This window comes from Microcaecilia unicolor, chromosome 1 (genome assembly GCF_901765095.1).
Source record: "Microcaecilia unicolor chromosome 1, aMicUni1.1, whole genome shotgun sequence".
In the NCBI taxonomy this organism is placed as follows: Eukaryota; Metazoa; Chordata; class Amphibia; order Gymnophiona; family Siphonopidae; genus Microcaecilia; species Microcaecilia unicolor.
In genome coordinates this window covers 1,145,144-1,164,640 of record NC_044031.1, presented here as the reverse complement: position 1 = coordinate 1,164,640, position 19,497 = coordinate 1,145,144, and the positions used below count along the sequence as shown (strand labels likewise).

The 19,497-nt window shown below is 44.4% G+C and overlaps 1 protein-coding gene across 2 annotated transcripts in view; it reads right to left on the bottom strand.

Moving 5' to 3' along the window:
- Window positions 1-19,497, bottom strand: part of LOC115461810 (ATP-binding cassette sub-family F member 2) — a 228,516-nt gene that overhangs the window by 22,625 nt on the left and 186,394 nt on the right. For both annotated transcript variants that reach the window (XM_030191858.1, XM_030191868.1), the window contains exons 9-12: window positions 15,814-15,933; window positions 15,390-15,479; window positions 14,176-14,286; window positions 2,632-2,694 (exon numbers count right to left, since the gene is read on the bottom strand). In XM_030191858.1, coding sequence (XP_030047718.1) covers window positions 2,632-2,694; window positions 14,176-14,286; window positions 15,390-15,479; window positions 15,814-15,933 — 384 coding nt within the window. The remainder of the gene's footprint in view (window positions 1-2,631; window positions 2,695-14,175; window positions 14,287-15,389; window positions 15,480-15,813; window positions 15,934-19,497) is intronic.

Below are 19,497 nucleotides of genomic sequence, written 5' to 3'. Positions count from 1 at the left end.
ACAGACCCCTGAGGAACCCCACTAACTACCCTTCTCCATTGTGAATACTGCCCATTTAACCCCACTCTCTGTTTCCTATCCGTAACCAGTTTTTAATCCACAATAGGACATTTCCTCCTATCACATGACCCTCCAATTTCCTCTGCAGCCTTTCATGAAGTAACTTGTCAAACGCCTTTTGAAAATCCAGATACACGCATATTTTCAAAGCACTTAGCCTTCCAAACTTCCATAGGTTTCTATGGAACTTTGGAAGGCTAAGTGCTTTGAAAATATGCCTCAATATCAACCGGCTCCCCTTTGTCCACGTTTGTTTACTCCTTCAAAGAATTGAAGTAAATTGGTCAGGCAAGATTTCCCCACACAAAAGCTGTGCTGACTTGGTCTCAGTAATCCATGTCCTTGGATGTGCTCTCTAATTTTGTTTTTGATAATAGCCTCTACCATTTTACCCGGCACCGACGTCAGACTCACCGGCCTATAATTTCCCGGATCTCCCCTGGAACCTTTTTTGAAAATCGGCGTTACATTGGCCACCCCTCCAATCTTCCAGTACCATGCTCAATTTTAAGGATAAATTGCATATCACTAACAGTAGCTCCGCAAGCTAATTTTTCAGTTCTATCAGTACTCTAGGATGAATACCATCCGGTCCAGGAGATTTGCTACTCTTCATTTTGCTGAACTGCCCCATTACGTCCTCCAGGTTTACCGTGAAGTCAGTAAATTTCTCCGACTCGTCCGCTTGAAATACCATTTCCGACACCGGTATCCCACCCAAATCTTCCTCGGTGAAGACTGAAGCAAAGAATTCATTCAATCTCTCCGCTACGTCTTTATCTTCCTTGATCGCCCCTTTTACTCCTCGGTCATCCAGCGGCCCAACCGATTCTTTTTCCGGCTTCCTGCTTTTAATATACCCCCCAAAAAATTTTTGCTATGTTTTTTTTGCCTCTAATGCTATCTTTTTTTCGTAATCCCTCTTGGCCTTCTTTATCTGCGCCTTGCAATTGCTTTGACACTCCTTATGCTGCTTCTTGTTATTTTCAGACGGTTCCTTCTTCCATTTTCTGAAGGCGTTTCTTTTAGCCCTAATAGCTTCCTTTGCCTCACTTTTCAACCATGCCGGCTGTCTTTTGGACTTCCGTCTTTCTTTTCTAATTCGTGGAATATGTTTGGCTTGGGACTCCAGGATGGTATTTTTGAACAGCGTCCATGCCTGTTGTACAGTTTTTACCCTCTCAGTTGCCCCCCTACGTTTTTTTTTTAACTGTTCTTCTCATTTTATCATAGTCTCCTTTTTTAAAGTTAGCTAACGTATTTGACTTCCGTGTATAGTTACTTCAAGGTTGATATCAAAACTGATCATATTATGATCACTGTTATCAAGCGGCCCCAGTACCATAACGTCCCTCACCAGATCATGTGCTCCACTAAGGACCAAGTCTAGAATTTTTCCTTCTCTTGTCGGCTCCTGCACCAGCTGCTCCATAAAGCTGTCCTTGATTTCATCAAGGAATTGTACCTCTCTAGCGTGTCCCGATGTTACATTTACCCAGTCTATATTTGGATAATTGAAGTCACCCATTATTATCACATTGCCCATTTTGTTTGCGTCTCTGATTTCTTTTATCATTTCTGCGTCTACCTGCTCATCTTGGCGAGGCGGACGGTAGTACACTCCTATCACCGTCCTTTTCCCTTTTATACATGGAATTTCAACCCACAATGATTCAAAGGTGTGATTTGTGTCCTGCTGAATTTGTAATCTATCTGAGTCAAGGCTCTCATTAATATACAATGCTACCCCTCCACCAATGTGGTCCACCCTATCACTACGATATACTTTGTACCCTGGTATGACAGTGTCCCATTGGTTCTCCTCCTTCCACCAGGTCTCAGTAATTATTATTATTTATTGCATTTGTATCCCACATTCCCCCACTATTTGCAGGCTCAATGTGGCTTATATAGATTTGATAACATTGTCATAGCTGGATATCAGATACAGTTAGTTATGTGTAGCGATTACGGAAGGGGAGAGGGAAGAAGGAAGAGAGTTGTTAAGGTAGTATAGAGGGTGTGTGATCATAATTGAGTGGACTTAGTGAGGTTATAGGTTATATCCAATTTTTCATTTAGTGCAATATATTCCAACTCTCCCATCTTATTTCTTAGACTCCTAGCATTTGCATATAGACATTTCAGAGTATGTTTGTTGTTCCTATTTGCATGATGCTTAGTACTTGACACTATTGATTTGCCATCTTTTGTCTGATCTTTAGTTGTATTTAAGGGCACCTGGCCTATCATGGTCTGTTGTGCAACCTCACTGTTCCACATACAAACTTTAGAATGTGAGCCCTTTGGGGATAGAAAAATGCCTACTATACTTGAATATAACTTGGTCTGAGCTACTAAAGAGATATAAAATAATTTAAATCCCTCCACCAAGATTTGAACAGAGAATGTTAGAAAAGTCTGGAAGTTTCTTATAAACACTCAACGCTAGGCTCTGTCTGAAAATGCCACCCACGAGTGATAACGGACTCTGCTGCTTGTCCCTAAAGAAAAGTCCTATACCACTAATACTTATCATAAGTAAGGAAAATGTGATGCACAAAATAATACCTGATGGTATCGGCCAATCTTTACATGAGAATGCTTGCGAATCATCCCATCTGTTGGTAAAAGCTGTTAAGAGAATAAAACAAAATATTAACAGAATAAAGATATACAGACATACGTGTGGCACATTGTTCTAAAAAGATGCAAACAAGATGGTCACACGTAAGGTTATTTTTCCTGCTGTGCTAGCAGAAAACCCGCTTTAGATATGTAGCTTCACTTATACAGATGCGCAGAAAATATCTATAACCAACTTGGTAGTTTATTACAATACAACTTATTATCTGAAAGCCAGTCAACAGCTTTATCCTGCTTCTCGGAAACAGAAGCAAAAAAAAAAAAGAGAGTAAAAGGAATCAAGGGGAAGTAAAACTGGTTGTCATCTGCATGCATGCATGCATAAATAAATAAATAAATAATGAAACCATAGACCGCTACTAAATGGACTTGGGAAAAATCCACAATTGCGGGAATAACATGTATAACATGTTTGTACGTTTGGGAAGCTTGCCAGGTGCCCTTGACCTGGATTGGCCGCTATCAGGGACAGGATGCTGGGCTCAATGGACCTTTGGCCTTTTCCCAGTATGGCAGACTTATACGGTTTGTGCCAGAGCCGGTGGTGGGAGGCGGGGATAGTGCTGGGCAGACTTATACGGTCTGTGTCAGAGCCGGTGGTGGGAGGCGGGGATAGTGCTGGGCAGACTTATACGGTCTGTGTCAGAGCCGGTGGTGGGAGGCGGGGATAGTGCTGGGCAGACTTATACGGTCTGTGCCAGAGCAGGTGGTTCAGAGGCGGGGCTGGTGGTTGGGAGGCGGGAATAGTGCTGGGCAGACTTATACGGTCTGTGCCCTGAAGAGCACAGGTACAAATCAAAGTAGGGTATACATAAAAAGTAGCACATATGAGTTGTCTTGTTGGGCAGGTCTTTTTCTGCCGTCATCTACTATGTTACTTATGTACTTATGTAATGACTGTAGGAGAATTGTTAGGGCAGCCCTCTGCCATGGCGGTTATGTTTTTTCACATACTCCTCGCCCTGCTGGTCGCGGGGGCGGTGTTGGACTACTTCTCTCTCCCTCCTCCAGATTTCAACCCCTTCTTCCACCTCAATCTCACTGTTTTTCCTCCTTTGTCCACCTTTTCTCTCCTCTGCCTCTTCGAATAATGGTCATTTATCGTCCCCCTGATAAGTCCCTTTCATCCTTTCTCAGTGACTTTGATGCCTGGCTTGCCTTATTCCATGATCCTTCCTCCCCCCCCTCTCTCATCCTTGGTGACTTTAATATTCCTGCTAATGATCCTTCCAACTCTTATATTTCCAAGTTACTTGCTTTAACATCCTCCTTTAATCTCCAACTATGCTCCACCTCCCCCACTCATCAAAATGGTCACTGTCTTGATCTCATCTTCTCCTCCAACTGTTCACCCTCTAGTTTCCTTGCCTCTGATCTTCCCCTCTCTGATCACCATCTTATAACTTTCACACTTAAATCTCCTCCCTCCCAGTCCCGTCCTATCTTATCTAATTTATCTAGGAATCTTCACGATATTGACCTTTCATCTCTATCCTCCCATGTTTCAAACCTCCTATCTACTGTGGCACCATCCACGTATGTCAACGAGGCTGTTTCTTTTTACAAAAATACTTTATCCTCTGCCTTAGACACACTTGCACCTTTAATGACCCACCCTATAAGGCGTACAAAACCCCAACCTTGGCTGGCTTCTAATATCCGCTACCTACGTTCCTGTACCCGCTCCGCCGAACGCCTCTGGCGGAAATCTCGGGCCCTTGCTGATTTCTTACACTTTAAATTCATGCTGACCTTCCAATCTGCTCTTTTACGCGCCAAACAGGATTATTATATCCAACTGACCAACTCTCTTGGCTGTAACCCTCGACTTCTCTTCACCACCTTGAACTCTCTCCTCAAGGTGCCCCCTCCCCCAACTCCCCCTTCATTATCTCCTCAGACCCTTGCTGAATTCTTTCACGACAAGGTTCAAAAGATAAACCTTGAATTCTCTACCTCGCCACCTCTCCCTCCACTAGTCCGTTCCCCTCTCTCCCCTTCCCCTCATTCCTTTTCCTCCTTTCCTGAAGTTACTATAGAGGAAACTACACTTCTCCTTTCTTCCTCAAAATGTACCACCTGTTCCTCTGATCCCATTCCCACCCACCTTCTTAATGCCATCTCACCTGCTCTTATTCCTTTTATCTGTCACATTCTCAACCTCTCACTTTCCACTGCAACTGTCCTTACTGCCTTTAAACATGCTGTGGTCACACCTCTCCTTAAGAAGCCTTCACTCGACCCTACTTGTCCCTCTAATTACCGACCCATCTCCCTCCTCCCTTTTCTCTCCAAATTACTTGAGCGTGCTGTTCACCACCGCTGCCTTGATTTTCTCTCCTCACATGCTATTCTTGACCCACTACAATCTGGTTTTCGCCATCTCCACTCAACCGAAACTGCGCTTACTAAAGTCTCCAATGACCTATTACTGGCTAAATCCAGAGGTCAATATTCCATCCTCATTCTTCTTGATCTTTCCGCTGCTTTTGACACTGTCGATCACAGCATACTTCTCGATACCCTGTCGTCACTTGGATTCCAGGGCTCTGTCCTTTCCTGGTTCTCTTCCTACCTCTCCCTCCGCACCTTTAGTGTTCACTCTGGTGGATCCTCTTCTACTTCTATCCCTCTGCCTGTCGGTGTACCTCAGGGTTCTGTTCTTGGTTCCCTCTTCTTTTCTATCTACACTTCTTCCCTTGGTTCATTAATCTCATCTCACGGCTTTTCCTACCATCTCTAGGCTGATGACTCCCAAATCTACCTTTCTACCCCTGATATCTCACCTTGCATCCAAACCAAAGTTTCAGCGTGCTTGTCTGACATTGCTGTCTGGATGTCTCAACGCCACCTGAAATTAAACATGACCAAAACCGAGCTTCTCATTTTTCCCCCCAAACCCACCTCCCCACTGCCTCCGTTTTCTATTTCTGTTGATGGCTCTCTCATTCTCCCTGTCTCCTCAGCTCGAAACCTTGGGGTCATCTTTGACTCTTCTCGCTCCTTCTCTGCTCAAATCCAGCAGATCGCCAAGACCTGTCGTTTCTTTCTTTACATCCATAAAATCCGCCCCTTTCTTTCCGAGCACACTACCAAAACCCTCATCCACACCCTTGTCACCTCTCGTTTAGACTACTGCAATCTGCTTCTTGTGGCCTCTCACTTAGTCACCTCTCCCCTCTCCAATCGGTTCAAAACTCTGCTGCCCGTCTCGTCTTCCACCAGGGTCGCTTTACTCATACTACCCCTCTCCTCAAGTCGCTTCACTGCCTCCCTATCCGTTTTCGCATCCTTTTCAAACTTCTTCTACTAACCTATAAAATGTACTCACTCTGCTGCTCCCCAGTATCTCTCCACACTCGTCCTTCCCTACACCCCTTCCCGTGCACTCCGCTCCATGGATAAATCCTTTTTATCTGTTCCCTTCTCCACTACTGCCAACTCCAGACTTCGCGCCTTCTGTCTCGCTGCACCCTACGCCTGGAATAAACTTCCTGAGCCCCTATGTCTTGCCCCATCCTTGGCCACCTTTAAATCTAGACTGAAAGCCCACCTCTTAAACATTGCTTTTGACTCGTAACCACTCGCCTCCACCTACCCTCCTCTCCTCTCCTCCTTCCTGTACACATTAATTGATTTGATTACTTTATTTTTTGTCTATTAGATTGTAAGCTCTTTGAGCAGGGACTGTCTTTCTTCTATGTTTGTGCAGCGCTGCGTACGCCTTGCAGCGCTATAGAACTGCTAAATAGTAGTAGTAGAGTGAGAGACATTAAAAGTGAACTGGGCAGAGAACTGAGGTCTGAGTCAAATTCTATCAGCTTAAAAATCTAACTGTCTAGGACCCTCGTGATAATGGCAGGGATTCTGGATTGGTCAGGTAGTACTAAAGGAAAGAAAATTATCAGGAAAGACAAATGTCTCCATTCTTCACGTCTATACCAGACCAGTGGGATGAAGAAATCTTGGGCGAAATCAACCACTACAGACTCATCTCTATATATAAAAGGCACCTCCAACGTTCCAATGAAGCCTCAAGCTGGAAACTTGAGGCGCCAGAGATATCTGGTTTGGCTGGCCTGCAGTGTAGCTCCGCCCTCGCGTCAAAACGCCATGACGTCGAGGGTGGCCCGGGGAAGGCACAAGGGAGGCACGAGTTCAACAAAAGCCATGCAGGGGCAGGAGTACATAAATACGCCCGCCGTTCCGCCGCCCTCGACGAAAACCTTGCTACCGCCCGTTTCACACGCTCCCCTTCGCATCAGGTACGCGGACGGCAGCTGAAACTCGCAACGAAGTGAGGGAGAGAGGGACAGGGGTGTGTGTAACTCGGAAGGGAGGGACGGAAGGGGGAGGGGTCTGGAACTCGGGAGGGAGGGGGGTGTAATACCTTGCTAGCGCCCGTTTCATTTGTTTCCGAAAAGGGCATTTCTTACTAGTAAGAACATAACAACAACATAAGAATAGCCACACTGGTTCAGACCAATGGCCCATCTAGCGCAGTATCCCGCTTCCAGTAGTGGCCAATCCAGGTCACAAGTACCTGGAAGAAACCCAACAGCACCATTCCATGCAACCAATCCCAGGGCAATCAGTTGCTTCCCCATGTTTGTCTCAATAGCAGACTACGGACTTTTCCTCCAGGAACTTGCCCAAACCTTTTTTTATAAACCCAGATATGCTAACCGCCATTACCACATCCTCCGGCAACGAGATCCAGAGCTTAACTATTCTTTGACTGAAAAAATATTTCCATGTAATTTAAGTATCCCCTAGTCTCTGTACTTTTTGAATGAGTGAAAAATCGATTTACCTCCACCTGGCTCCACACCATTCAGGATTTTGTAGAACTCAATCATATCCCTCCTCAGCTGTCTTTTTTCCAAGTTGAGGAGCCCTAACCTCTTTAGCCTTTTACTCATATGGAAGCAGTTCCAACCCCTCTTATTTTGGTCGCACTTCTTTGAACCTTTTTAAATTCTGCTATATCTTTATTGAGATACAGCAACCAGAATTGAAAACAATACTCACAGTGAGTTCACACCAAGGAGCAATACAGAGGCACTATAATATTTTTGGTCTTAATTTGCATTCCTTTCCCAATAACTCCTAGCATCCTGTTTGCTTTTTGGCTGCCGTTGCACACTTGACAGAAGATCTCAAAATTACCTGGGGTAAAAGAAGGTTAAGTGACTTGCCCAAGGTCACAAAAGGCTGCAGCAGGAATTGAACCCAGGTTGCCAGGACCAAAGCCTGCTGCACTAACCATTAGGCTATTCCTCCACTCCCAGTCCAAATGAAAGGTCATCTCAGTAGCAGTCTCACCGACTAATATAGGCAACACTACACTACCAGCCAAATAAGCATGACGAGAAATACAGAAATAAGGCTAACATGACAAACCTGAGCCATAGCAGAGACTAGAATAGGAAAGGAGCAATGAAAAGGGCACAGTCGGTGTCCTAGACCTGGCACCCTACCGAGGGCAACCACTATGCCATAGTGTTGGGACAAGCAGTATATCAATCAAGTAATGGCAAGACCTTGAACCTCTTAAGCTTCCCATAACAAGCAAAGCAGAGAAACAGACAACTAGATCATGGCCAAAATGAGTTATCTAGTTCCCTACACCAGTCGTAATATAAGATAGGACCCAAAGTGGTGAACTGGATTAGGAACTGGTTGACGGACAGACGCCAGAGGGTGGTGGTGAATGGAATTCGCTCGGAGGAGCGAAAGGTAAGTAGTGGAGTGCCTCAAGGATCGGTGCTGGGGCCGATTCTGTTCAATATATTTGTGAGTGACATTGCCAAAAGGGTTAGAAGGTAAAGTTTGCCTATTTGCGGATGATACTAAGATCTGTAACAGAGTGGACACCCCGGAGGGAGTGGAAAACATGAAAAAGACATACGGAAGCTAGAAGAATGGTCTAAGGTTTGGCAATTAAAATTCAATGCGAAGAAATGCAAAGTGATGCACTTAGGAAGTAGAAATCCACGGGAGACGTATGTGTTAGGCGAGGAGAGTCTGATAGGTACGGGCGGAGAGAGGGATCTTGGGGTGATAGTATCTGAGGATTTGAAGGCGACGAAACAGTGTGACAAGGCGGTGGCAGTAGCTAGAAGGTTGTTAGGCTGTACAAAGAGAGGTGTGACCAGCAGAAGAAAGGAGGTGTTGATGCCCCTGTATAAGTCGTTGGTCAGGCCCCACCTGGAGTATTGTGTTCAGTTTTGGAGGCCGTATCTTGTTAAGGATGTAAAAAGAATTGAAGCGGTGCAAAGAAAAGCTACAAGAATGGTATGGGATTTGCGTTACAAGACGTATGAGGAGAGACTTGCTGAACTAAACATGTATACTCTGGAGGAAAGGAGAAACAGGGGTGATATGATACAGACGTTCAAATATTTGAAAGGTATTAATCCGCAAACGAACCTTTTCCGGAAATGGGAAGGTGGTAGAACGAGAGGACATGAAATGAGATTGAAGGGGGGCAGACTCAAGAAAAATGTCAGGAAGTATTTTTTCACAGAGAGAGTAGTGGATGCTTGGAATGCCCTCCCGCGGGAGGTGGTGGAAATGAAAACGGTAATGGAATTCAAACATGCGTGGGATAAGCATAAAGGAATCCTATGCCGAAGGAATGGATCCTCAGAGGAGCTTAGTCAAGATCGGGAGGCGGGGCTGGTGGTTGGGAGGCGGGGATAGGGCTGGGCAGACTTATACGGTCTGTGCCAGAGCCGGTGGTGGGAAGCGGGACTGGTGGTTGGGAGGCGGGGATAGTGCTGGACAGACTTGTACGGTCTGTGCCACAGCCGGTGGTTGGGAGGCAGGGCTGGTGGTGGGGAGGTGAGGATAGTGCTGGGCAGACTTATACGGTCTGTGCCTGTGCCAGAGCCATGGTTGGGAGGTGGGGCTGGTGATTGGGAGGCGGGGATAGTGCGGGGCAGACTTATACGGTCTGTGCCCTGAAGAGCACAGGTACAAATCAAAGTAGGGTATACACAAAAAGCAGCAAATATGAGTTATCTTGTTGGGCAGACTGGATGGACCGTGCAGGTCTTTTTCTGCCGTCATCTACTATGTTACTATGTTACTATATAAGGAAGAAGAACTAGCACATAAAGTGCCTGTCAGGAAAAGATGACAAACAAGGCAAAAATATAACAAATTACCACTTGCCGCTGAAAAAATAAAGATTGCATTGGAGGCAGACACACATCGTAAAAATTTTTTACGTATATAAAAAAAAAGAATCTGGCAAATAAATCGGTTGGACCACTAGATGACGAAGGGATAAAAGGGGCACTCAGGGAAGACAAAGCCACAGCACAGAGATTAAATGAATTCTTTGCATGGGTCTTCACCGAGGAAGATTTGGGAGAGATACCAGTGCCAAAAATGGTATTCAAAGCTGACGAGTCAGAGAAACTGAATGAAATCTCTATAAATCTGGAGGATGTAATGGGGCAATTTGACAAATTGAAGAGTAGCAAATCTCCTGGACCGGATGGTATTCATCCAAGAGTACCGATACAACTGAAAAATGAACTTGCGGAACTATTGTTGGTAATATGTAATTTATCTTTAAAATCAATCATGGTTCCGGAAGATTGGAAGGTGGCCAATGTAACGCCGATTTTTCAAAAAAAGGTACAAGAGGTGATCCAGGAAATTATAGACCGGTGAGCCTGACTGTGGTGCCGGGCAAATTGGTAGACACTATTATAAAGAACGAAATTACAGAGCATATTCAAAAGCATGGATTAATGAGACAAAGTCAACATGGATTTAGTGAAGGGAAATCTTGCCTCACTAATCTACTACATTTCTTTGAAGGGGTGAACAAACATGTGGATAAAGGTGAGCCGCTTGATATCGTGTACCTGGATTTTCAAAGGCATTTGACAAAGTACCTCATGAAAGACTCCAGAAGAAATTGGAGAGTCATGGGATAGGAGGTAGTGTTCTATTGTGGATTAAAAACTGGTTAAAAGATAGAAAACAGAGAGTAGGGTTAAATGGTCAGCATTCTCAATGGAGAAGGGTAGTTAGTGGGGTTCCACAGAGGTCTGTGCTGGGACCGCTGCTTTTTTACATATATATAAATGATCCAGTGAGGTAATTAAATTTGCTGATGACACAGTTATTCAAAGTTGTTAAATTGCAAGAGGATTGTGAAAAATTACAAAAGGATCTTACGAGACTGGGAGACTGGGTGTTTAAATGGCAGATGACGTTTAATGTGAACAAGTGCAAAGTAATGTATGTGGTAAAGTGGAACCCGAATTATAGTTATGTAATGCAAGGTTCCACATTAGGAGTCACTGACCAGGAAAGGGATCTAGGCGTCATCATTGATGATACTTTGAAACTCTCTGCTCAGTGTGCTGTGGTGGCTAAGAAAGCAAATAGAATGTTAGGTATTATTAGAAAAGGAAAACAAAAATGAGGATGTTATAATGCCTTTGTATCGCTCCATGGTGCGACCGCACCTGGAATATTGTGTTCAATTCTGGTTACCGCATCTCAAAAAAGATATAGTGGAATTAGAAAAGGTGCAGAGAAGGGCAACAAAAATGATAAGGGGATGGGATGGCTTCCCTATGAGGAAAGGCTGAAGCGTCTAGGGCTCTTCAGCTTGGAGAAGAGATGGCTGAGGGGAGATATGATAGAGGTCTATAAAATAATGAGTAGAGTGGAATGGGTAGATGTGAATTATTTGTTTACTCTTTCCAAAAATACTAGGACTAGGGGGCAGCGATGAAGCTATAAAGTAGTAAATTTAAAATGTATCGGAGAAAATATTTCTTCACTCGACATGTAATTAAACTCTGGAATTTGTCGTCAGCGAATGTGGTAAAGGCAGTTAGCTTAGCGGGGTTTAAAAAAAGGTTTGGACGGCTTCCTAAAGGAAAAGTCCGTAGACCATTATTAAAATGACTTGGGGATAATCCACTGCTTATTTCTAGGATACGCAGCATAAAATGTATTGACCTTTCAGCACCTAACCTTTATACCTTTCAGGAAATCTAGACTGCCCCTATTTGACTGACTGTATATTTGTCCTTTAGATTGTAAGCTCCTTTGAGCAGGGACTGTCCTTCTATGTTAAATTGTACAGCGCTGCGTAACCCTAGTAGCGCTTTAGAAATGTCAAGTAGTAGTAGGGAGTGGAAAACATGAAAAAGGATCTGAAAAAGCTAGAAGAATGGTCTAAGGTTTGGCAATTAAAATTCAATGCGAAGAAATGCAAAGTGATGCACTTAGGGAGTAGAAATCCAAGAGAGGCGTATGTGTTAGGCGGTGAGAGTCTGCTAGGTACGGATGGGGAGAGGGATCTTGGGGTGATAGTATCTGAGGATCTGAAGGCAATGAAACAGTGTGACAAGGCGGTGGCCGTAGCTAGAAGGTTACTAGGCTGTATAGAGAGAGGTGTGACCAGCAGAAGAAAAGAGGTGTTGATGCCCCTGTACAAGTCATTGGTGAGGCCCCACCTGGAGTATAGTGTTCAGTTTTGGAGGCCGTATCTTGCTAAGGATGTAAAAAGAATTGAAGCGGTGCAAAGAAAAGCTACGAGGATGGTATGGGATTTGCGTTACAAGATGTATGAGGAGAGACTTGCGGACCTGAACATGTATACCCTGGAGGAAAGGAGGAACAGGGGTGATATGATACAGACGTTCAAATATTTGAAAGGTATTAATCCGCAAACGAACCTTTTCCAAAGATGGGAAGGCGGTAGAACGAGAGGGCATGAAATGAGATTGAAGGGGGGCAGACTCAAGAAGAATGTCAGGAAGTATTTTTTCACGGAGAAGGTGTTGGATGCTTGGAATGCCCTCCCGCGGGAGATGGTGGTGATGAAAACGGTAACGGAATTCAAACATGCGTGGGATAAACATAAAGGAATCCTGTGTAGAAGGAAGGGATCCTCAGGAGCTTAGCCTAGAATGGGTGGCAGAGCTGGTGGTTGGGAGGCGGGGCTAGTGCTGGGCAGACTTATACGGTCTGTGCTGGGGCGGCGGGGATAGTGCTGGGCAGACTTAAACGGTCTGTGCCAGAGCCGGTGGTGGGAGGCAGGGATAGTGCTGGGCAGACTTATACGGTCTGTGCTAGAGCTGGTGCTTGGGAGGTGGGGATAGGGCCGGCCAGACTTATAGGGTCTGTGCACTGAAGAGGACAGTACAAATAAAAAAGTAGCACATATGAATTTATCTTCTTGGGCAGACTGGATGGACCGTGCAGGTCTTTTTCTGCTGTCATCTACTATGTTACTAGTATTTGTGACCTGGCTTGATGGGCGTTTGGTCTGTCCCAGTTTAGCAATACTTATGTACTAATGTAGGTGTGCTTGTGAGTGCTGGTGAATTTACCAGATTCTTGTTTGTTGGCTTTTGACAGCACAGCCCCTGTGTCATGCTGGGAGCCTGGCTCTCTGAAAGCTAAGGGAGGAACAGGGTAGAGAAGCAGTCAGCTCTGTGGTCTGGAAATATGTTGAATCAGGAGCCCTGTTAGAGCCAGACTTTGCAGGAGACAGCAAAGAGGCGGCTCAGCTTTTTTTGTGTGTTTGTTTCTTGGGGCAGTTGCTGAGCCCGAGGAAGAAAAAAAAAGTGGTGGTGTTTTCTGTACCAGTGCTCCAATGTGCACTGCAAGAGTTCAGCAGAGTAGAACAGAAGTGTTAGCAGCAGAGGTTTGCAGTTATGGGGTGGGGGGAAGGAATGTTGAAAGGTAGCTGCAGAAGGGGAGAGCGGCATCTGACATGGGAGGAAAGAGATAAAGTGAGATAGAGGGCTTCTCTAAAGTGGAAAGTCGCACCTATGACTACACCTAAACCCCAGTCTAAGTTGGCTCCGTCGATGATGTCACCAACTAACAGTGCCTGATCTCCCCTGCTTTTCTATGGAGAAAAGCCAACATACATAGGACCTATCAGTGTGACTATTACTACTACTACTAAGAGTATATATCTGTAGAAAACACACACTTAGGTCCAAATTCTACAAATAACGCCTTAAAAATTGATGCAGGAAAACCACATGGTTAGCGTGATTCTATAAACACCTAAAGATAGGCATAGTTTATAGAATATGGTCACGCGCCATTCTTGCAAGTAAGATTTAGGCCACCTAAAACCAGGCCTAAATACCTGCACCTAAGTTAGGAGCAGATTGGGCGTATTCTTTAATAGTGCTCACAAGCTGCCCATTTCACGCATTAGAATTTACACGCACCGTGTTGTAGAACAGGCCTAGAGTTAAGTGCGCATATTCTAATTAAAGCCAATTATCGGCACTGATTAGCTTGTTAATCAACTAAGGTGTGCGTGCAATATGGGGACACGGCCAAATTATCGGGCATAAGTTAAGGCACCATATATAGAATTTGGGGGTTAATGTGTCTTTCAATCCTGAAAATCATAAAGAGAGAAGTCTAGAATCTGGGTGAGAACACATATAGCCTCATTCTCACCTCTCCTGTTAGCAACTTTAGCAGTGTGGATTTCCCAGCTCCATTGGGGCCAACCAGAGCAACCCGAGTATCCAAGTCAATTCCAAACTCCAGATTCTTATAGATCAAAGGCTGAAATGCAGACAAGAATTGTTACAGTAAGACCATCTCTCAGGAACCATCCTGCCCCTACCACCCGCTTGCAACCTGAACCCATCCTTTGTGATTCCCACCCATAACATATTTCTGAACTTGCACCCAACACCATCATCTTGCTGTCCTGTATGATTTCTACTCTAGACCTTTTTTTAAGTGGTAGTGGGAGTAGCTGTGTGAAACACTATACCATAAATAACTTCCACTGCACTGTAAAAAGCAATCTATGTATTGGTCCAAAATCATGCTCCTCCGTAACTAAGCTGGAGAAGCTTTCGTTAAATCTATTCCCCACGCGGACCCTGAAGCAGCTACAGGTTGTCAAACAGCACAGCGAAACGCTGGCCACCGTCAGTCAGGGGAAACTGGAATGAGGCAACCGTGGATTTCAACTGATAATCCAACACAAGCTCAGTTCTTTTTTGCTTGATTAACATGATGTGGTGTATGCAGACTATGAGTTAGCTGAAGGAGTGCAGCAACCTTTGGAGATGCAGGATCAAAGAGAAAGATGCCCAGAAAAGCAGTTTTGTTCTGCATGCACTTGTGACACAAGGGAGGTTTTTTGCCTATGATGAAGATCAGATCCCCTTAAGACTAAGAAATTGGTAAACGGGATTGACTAGTGGCCGGTGGGATCGCAATAGACCCAGGCACTTTGAGGCTTTTTCCCCCCTTGAATGTCACACAACTGATAAAAGAGAGAGCACGATTTTGGACCAATACACACATTGCTTTTTACAGTGCAGTGGAAGTTATTTATGGTATAGTGATTTCTACTCTAAGCATCCACTTGCAAGGGATCCAGTCTGCACACCATTCCACTCCTTCCCATCCTCGCCCATGCTTTTTGCTCTTAGCTGGACTGATCCATCAAGTCCCCATTTTGCCTAACAGCACTCTATGCTCTGAACCTTTTCCTGAAAATGCCACTGCCAACACTACTTTGCACCCTGTACCCATCCTCCGGGATCCTTCACCTCAATATAAAACCTACCCTGCCCCCCAAATATGCAACAAATTCTCCTATACAAATCCATCCACCCTGCCCTGTTAGGTGAACTTTCTCTGCTACTCACCCCATCATTGGTATATTTGAAGCTGACGTTTTGCACCATGATGACAGGAGGAGGGATCTTCCCACATGGTGGGAAATAAAAGGACAAAGTCTGCAAAATAATTTTTTTCAAGTTTTAAAATACAGAGCGATAGGATACTTCAACAGCACAGCACAGCCTCTCTACTAACATCCCTTCTACAAAGGAACCTATACGTCGCTCCCCTTGCCTAGCTGCACTCCTTTTCAGAGCCCCAGATTGTAACAACTCTCGGTTGCAGTTTATATTTCTCATCCAGCTCCCAGGTCTCTGTTCAACCATTCAGAAAACCTTTTCATACTCCCTCAGTCCTTGCAGTTTCTGTATAAAACCATCAAAAGGGCCAGAGCCCCTTTTCACTTATACCCTATGCAGCTTTATGTAATCCCTGTAACCCGCTTCTTACCTTATCATTCACTACTTTCTCGGTCAGCCCTGATGCCATCATCTTCTGAAGAGTTTTCTCTTTGCTCTGAGCCTGTCTGGCCAACTTGGCACTGCCATGACCAAAACGAGCAATGTAATTCTATTAAAAGAGAAGAGTAACGTTTCATAAGAAAGTTTTATTTCTTCCATGTCTTACTGGGCGCGCCAAGTGTTTTAACATTCTATAAAATACCCATAAATACACAAAAGGAAAAAAAAACCCATTATCACCACTATGTAAAATCTAATCCAAATTGAAGATATACCACACAAGCAAAAACTAAAATGTTAATGCACAGTGCTAAAAACATTAACAGGTGATTAGAAATAACCACAAAAATAGCGATCGTAAAAGCAAATTTTGCCAGCAGTACAAAAGCATAGTCTAGATAATCACAAGTTGTTTTTTTTTTTTAAACAAATGCTTGAAGACAGGGTAAAGTGAAATTGCTTTCCTGTTACGGAGGTTCTTTGTAATCCCTGCTCTATCAGAGACCAAAAAGATCTTTCTGGCCATGCATGGCTAGCTCTGTGGCTCCTCAATTTATTACCAAGCTTAAATGTTGGTTTGTTTATTTATTCTAACTCCTATTGTTGATCTTAATATATTTTAGTCTATTTTAACATTTCAAACTTATATCACAAAAATCTCTATAAAACATTTGAATTATAATCTATAAATATACAGGTGCTCAGAACATCCCCATAATTCCTCATTGGGATATTATGATGAGAATCATTGCACCCAAAAAATCTTTATATTGAAAAAAACAAAGATAAATTTGTACATATCTTGAGCGAATACAAGAGGGATTCTTCTCCTTGTAAAGTTCTATCCTGGACTGAAATCTTTTCTCCCCTCGTGACTTTAAAACTCTTGAAGATAGAATGAAAATTCTCCAAATATGGACTGAAAAAACTGCAATCTTCCAAAAGCAAAATCAAATATGTTCTATCATCATGTTACCCAAAATCCTTCTGTTATTAATAAAGGTATACTCATGTATTTCCACTACTCATGATGTATTGTAAGCCACATTGAGCCTGTAAAGAGGTGGGAAAATGTGGGATACAAATGCAACAAATAAATAAATAAATAAATAAAATAAAGTCCATGTTTGAGGCAGCTTTCAACTCCTAACCCTTATTCACTTGTTCAGAAGCCTTATTTTATCATCCTCACTTTAATATTCCCTTATCTCTTGTTTGTCCTAATTAGATTGTAAGCTCTGTCGAGCAGGGACTGTCTCTTCATGTTCAAGTGTACAGCGCTGTGTACGTCTAGTAGCGCTATAGAAATAATAAGTAGTAGTAGTATGTGCGCTCAGTATCAGAAAAACACTTTCAAAATTGCTGGAGAAATTTCTCAAAAATAGTTTTCTAGACCAAAAAAACGTTCAAACAGTAATTGTGAAAGCCTCTCCAAGCTCCCTCAATATGTATCAGTCTATCAAATTGTTGCCATTAATCCTCCGCCAACAACTGACTTCAGCCGTCTCCCTAATTAGTTATTTGCAGATCCAAATGAATATTCATCTCTGTCAATCCATTTCCAGTGATAACGTTTAATTTGTTCTTAGGCTTCAGTTCATGCCTCAGTGTTTACATGGGCCATGTTTCACGACGAGTGTCTTCAGGAGACCAAACTCGGCTGCAACGTTCAGACAGAAAACTAGTGCCGACGTCAGGGTGGTCAAAAATGCCCGAGTAAAAAGCTGCATCTTGAGCAATTTCTTAAACTGCAAAAGCATTAGAACAGAGACCAAGTAACCAGGTAAGGTATTCCACATTACAGGCCCCGCTATTGAAGAAGCTGAAGCCCTCGTCACAGCATAATGTGCAGTCACCATCAAATCCACAGCCAAACACCAAGATCGCCCAAGAATGGAAAACTCAATAGCACACTTGAGAATGCAAACAGCTGATGGCACAACCGAATGTTATCTGTATAACCCCCTCCCCCCCCCCCCCCCAGCTGATGTTTCAGTAGGGATGTAGCGGAGTTCCATTACATGAGGGCAAAACACTAAAGTGCCATAGACGGCTGCACAACTGGAGCACTAATTATCTGGAAGAAGACATGCAAGAGACACGTGGAGGTAGGACACATCTCCACTACAGATGATGCCAGAACAAAGCATCCCACCAGCAGCATGCATCTGCCAGATGCCTCCTGAAGTACCTGTAACCTGGCAGACTGATGATCTTAAGGTGAACAAACAGGTAGAAAAGGAAGCGGTCAAAGCCAGAAGAATGCTTGGGTGCACAGTGAGAGGAACAGCCAGCAGGAAAAGAAGAAAAAAAAAAGAGGCAATATGGGTAAGTCTCTGATGAGGCCCCATGCAGCCAGGGGGCAATAATTCTTTCCTGGCAAAGGACATCCAACTGCTGCAAAAACGAAGTGCTGTTGATCCCATATGGGATAGAGAACAGAATAACACCTCATTGCAGCAAAGAGCTACAAGGGTGAACAACTGCAAGGGTTACCTGAAAAGGTAAAATATGTGCAACCCCCAAAAGAAATGGAGAACTTGTTCTTGCACAGAAATAAGTGCAGTTCCCAAAAGATAAAGTATGGATATATCTAGCAAAGAAGGGATTCCTGCCACCTCAGCTGAAATAAGGAAGCTCACGTCACAGTGCTGCAGACAGAAGTCATTTTGCAACTAAAGAGAGAACTCATGCAGGGAAAAAAAGGGACCAGTCAGAAGGTCCACCATGCCTCATGAATGCACCAAGACACTGCTTTGAAAGGCATGATACATATATATATCAAACATATAAATTGCGAGTGACCGTACTCACCCGCAAATGAGCAGTAGAGGCCGAACGTTCAAGGAGCAACACTCCAAACCCCACCTCCACCAGCAGCTCCTGTTCCTGTACCAAACGTAATGCAGCCAATAGGGAGGGGAGGGGGCGTGGAAATCGGAGGAGGACGTAATGCAGCCAATAGGGAGGGAAGGAGGGGGGCGTGGAAATCGGAGGACATAATGCAGCCAATAGGGAGGGGAGGGGCGTGGAAATTGAAGGAGGACGTAATGCAGCCAATAGGGAGGGGAGAAGGGGGCGTGGACATCGGTGGGGGAGGGAGGGAGGATGGAGAAGAAAACCACGATGTACAAGGGCACAGCAGGAACTACAAAGTGGCCGAGGCAACAAAAAAACCCGCAGCAGAAACCAAGCAGGGATCAAAAAACGTTTTGGGGCCAACAGAAAAAGGTAAACAGGTGCATTCACTCGCAGCACACACACACACAAGTCCTGCTTTGCAGCATGAAGCAAAGACCTAGCTGTCCCGCCCCTTTGGCTCACTGAACAGCACAAGTCAGCAGAAGGGGCGGAACAACAGCAACAACATGTATGTGGGGAGGGGGGGGGGAGGGAGACCGGCACGCGACTAAAAAACGAGCCTGCCTTTCAAACTGCTCTAACAACTGCCTACAAGGAGACACTGAACCTCCACCGCCACACAGCTCCAACAACTGCCTACAAGGAGACATTGAACCTCCACCGCCACACAGCTCCAACAACTGCCTACAAGGAGACATTGAACCTCCACCGCCACACAGCTCCAACAACTGCCTACAAGGAGACACTGAACCTCCACACAGCTCCAACAACTGCCTACAAGGAGACACTGAACCTCCACACAGCTCCAACA